General features: G+C 35.9%; 1 protein-coding gene across 1 annotated transcript; it reads right to left on the minus strand.

The window, feature by feature from the left end:
- Positions 1–1,374: 1,374 nt before the first annotated feature.
- Positions 1,375–1,935, minus strand: LOC136038407 (uncharacterized). Its single transcript, XM_065721480.1, has one exon. The coding sequence runs from the start codon at positions 1,933–1,935 to the stop codon at positions 1,375–1,377; it is 561 nt and encodes a 186-aa protein (XP_065577552.1).
- Positions 1,936–3,205: the final 1,270 nt, after the last annotated feature.

Consider the following 3,205-nt stretch of genomic DNA (forward strand, 5'->3'; position numbering starts at 1 on the left):
ACTTCTCGTTGCGATTTTAGAGCCTATCTTGGACCCTCATGTTTAAAGTCGATGGTCTTGAATTATATTTCTGAATTTGAGGTAGCTCCTATCATGAATGCTCTTAAAGGATCATCCTCTTCAGGACCAGACAAAATTCCTATAAGGGTTATCCGTGTCATTCTGCCTGCTATTCTGTCACCATTGACTAAGCTTGTCAATCTGTCTTTCGAGAAAGGAATTTTCCCTGAATCTCTCAAGTGAGCTAAGGTTATAGTGCTGTATAAAAGTGGTTCTTGGAGTGATCCTGCTAATTATAGGCCAATTTCTCTCCTATCTGTGTTTAGCAAAATTTTTGAGAAGGCTATGCTATCCAAGCTTCTTAGTTTCTTGGATGCAAAAGAATTTTTGCATGATTTCCAGTTTGGTGCCGAGCGAGTCACTCTACGGAGCAGGCTTGCGTAGCTTTCTCGAATTGCATTCATTCGGCAATACATTCTGGTCATATCCCGGTAGCTTTATTTTTTGATGTTCGTAAAACTTTTGATTTCTTGACTCATCGGATTCTTCTTTGTAAACTATCGCATATTGGTATAAGATCAAACGCTTTTTCTTGGTTTGATTCATATCTTTCCGGTAGGCTTATTTCAATTGATCCACTTTTCCAGAGCCCTTCTGAAGTATATTATGGCGTCCCTCAGGGATCTGTTCTTGGTCCCATTTTATTTCTGATTTATGTTAATGATCTGATTTCGGCTGTAAAAAACAACGGGCCTCTGGCATGCTGCAAGTTATGTCATCCTGATGCTCGGTCGTGTTCCAATACTACTTCTAACGAAGATTTCTTGTTGCTTTTGCTGATGATTCCACTTTTGGGTCCATTGGGAAGACGGAATATGATATCAAGTCTAATCTTATGACATTATTCGAGAAAGTTTTTTCATGGTTTAATGCGAATTACTTAGTCGTGAATGTTGGTAAGTCGCATTTTCTAATTTTTTCTCGAATTGGTATAGCTTTCCCTGAGCTTACAAACCTTCAGCTGTCACAAGGCTCCTTGTGTAGACCAGAGAATCGGGTGGTCCGGTTTCTTGGTATTCTACTTGATGAGAATCACAGAGCTCACAGAGTTTGGGTATCATTCGAAAACTTAGACACACATTTCCTGGATCTATTCTGAAACTTCTTTTTGTCTGTCTTGTCCAGTCATATGTTTCTCTCGTTTGGGACTTCTAAAAGGCTTCTTAAGGATCATTTAATAAAAGACAAAATAAAATAACATTTTTTTCCTCTGAGCAGTTGATGGCCCCTGTGTTCTGTTCATGGTGTGTGTACCTTATTGTTGTACATTATTGTGTGTGTAATTTATTGTACCTGCAGGTACAATGTAGCAAATCAGTTGAGATGAACAACGTACCGTGGAAATATTTGTGCGGGGTTAGGGATGACAATTTCCCTTCCCCTTCCCATTTTATCTGCCTCGATACGGTTTGAGTTATACCCGTCTGCAACTGAGGACGGTTTTGATCCTTCAGGAAAATCGTGCGATTTACCTGGTAAAATAAGACATAGGATAAGGGCATTCGTTTCCCCAGCGTAGCGTAAGGCCACATCTGGGAATTCCGAAAAATAATGCCCAAATCCATAGTCATATTTTACAATATATCTATCATCGAAGTTGGACTTCAGAATATTATCAATATTAGTCATTGTAGGAGTTCCATGGAAAGCCAGAATTGCTTTCGCTTCTGGTGCTTCTTCTCCATACATTCTCATAAATTCTTCTTGTTTTGCTTGAAACCCAGTTTCAATATCTCTATTTGTATTGAGCGTTACTTCCTCGACGTTCCTGGATGTACAAAATCGTCGAAACTCCGCCTCGGCAATCCGGAAGTGTATGTCCAATGGATTTGTTGGGTCAAATGTACGTTTTTGTTGGATTTTCTCTTGGTTCATTTTTTGTAACTGTTTATTTTTAGTCGTGAAACCTCTTTATAAGCATTAAATGACATCATAGTTGCATATATGATGACGTCACTACAAATATTAAACAAGGTATAATGACGTCGTTTTGAAAGTGCTCTGCGCAAGTTTTTTTTTTTATTTTGTTAAAATTATTATTGAGATTGTACTTAATATTTATTTTATTGAAATGAAACTTTATTATTTATTTATTTCATTCATAGTTTTTCCTACTGTTGTGTATTGTCATATTAACATTTTAATTATATTCCTGTGCAATTTTTAAAGAAAGCCATGCTGGCAATTTTACTATTTTGTTTTATCTTCTTTTAGTTTATGTAAAGTGTGTCTGATTTTATCTTTCTTTATCTTATTTTACGATCATTATGCTGAAATTCAAGCTGTTGAGGAGATTTTGATGCCTGGGCTGCAAGAAAAATTGGCATTGACTGAAAGGGCCTTGAAATTGACAGAAATTGGCATTGACAGAATGATTCATTCTGGCATCCGAGGATTTGGACATCAAGTTACCACCGGTTAGTCAAAAGTAAAATATTCAATATTTGCAAGTTTTTTATGCTAAAAATATTAAAACACAAGTCCCCCCCCTCGGTAAAATATTTTTACCAGGTTGGTTTATTCATACATTTTAGTAATATTTTGAAATGTGTTTCAATATAAGAAAAAAACAGAAAGAAACAACAATCGAGGATATTTACAGCCAGTGGATTTATTTTGAATTTAATAAAAAAAATCGAGGCATCGTCGTTTAAAAATGATAAAAGTCCCTATACGGTTCAAACAAACGCCTGAAATAACTTTAAACAGCTTAAATAGCTTTTTCAACTTGGAGAAAAAGTTGAGGGTATGTGTAAAGGGGCACCATAGCAACAAAAAATGTTGAAATTATTCAAATACAACACAAGCTATTGGAAAAGTGAGTCATAGATTTGCCGTGACATTCAATAAGATCTTAGGAATCTCATTAAAAGGGAACAGACGCAAAAGCCAACTTAGGCCAGTATGAGAAATCCAAAAATAGTCAACGCAATGAAAAAAGTCCCTTATAGGAGACCTTACGCCTATCAAAATGCTTTTTATGGTTTCCTAGGGAATTTCATATCATTTCTTCTATCCCCACTTTAAATTTAAGAAAAAAATTAACTTTTTGGTACCCCTGAACTTGATAAAAAAGATAATCGAGGTATCGTCGTTTAAAAATGATAGAAGTCCCTAGACGGTTCAAATAAACATCTGAAATAAG

The sequence above is a fragment of the Artemia franciscana genome, chromosome 18 (assembly GCF_032884065.1).
Source record: "Artemia franciscana chromosome 18, ASM3288406v1, whole genome shotgun sequence".
NCBI classification, from domain to species: Eukaryota; Metazoa; Arthropoda; class Branchiopoda; order Anostraca; family Artemiidae; genus Artemia; species Artemia franciscana.

Coding starts and splice junctions, on each gene's coding strand:
- LOC136038407 (XM_065721480.1), bottom strand. CDS start 1,935: ATGAACCAAGAGAAAATCCAACAAAAACGTACATTTGACCCAACAAAT.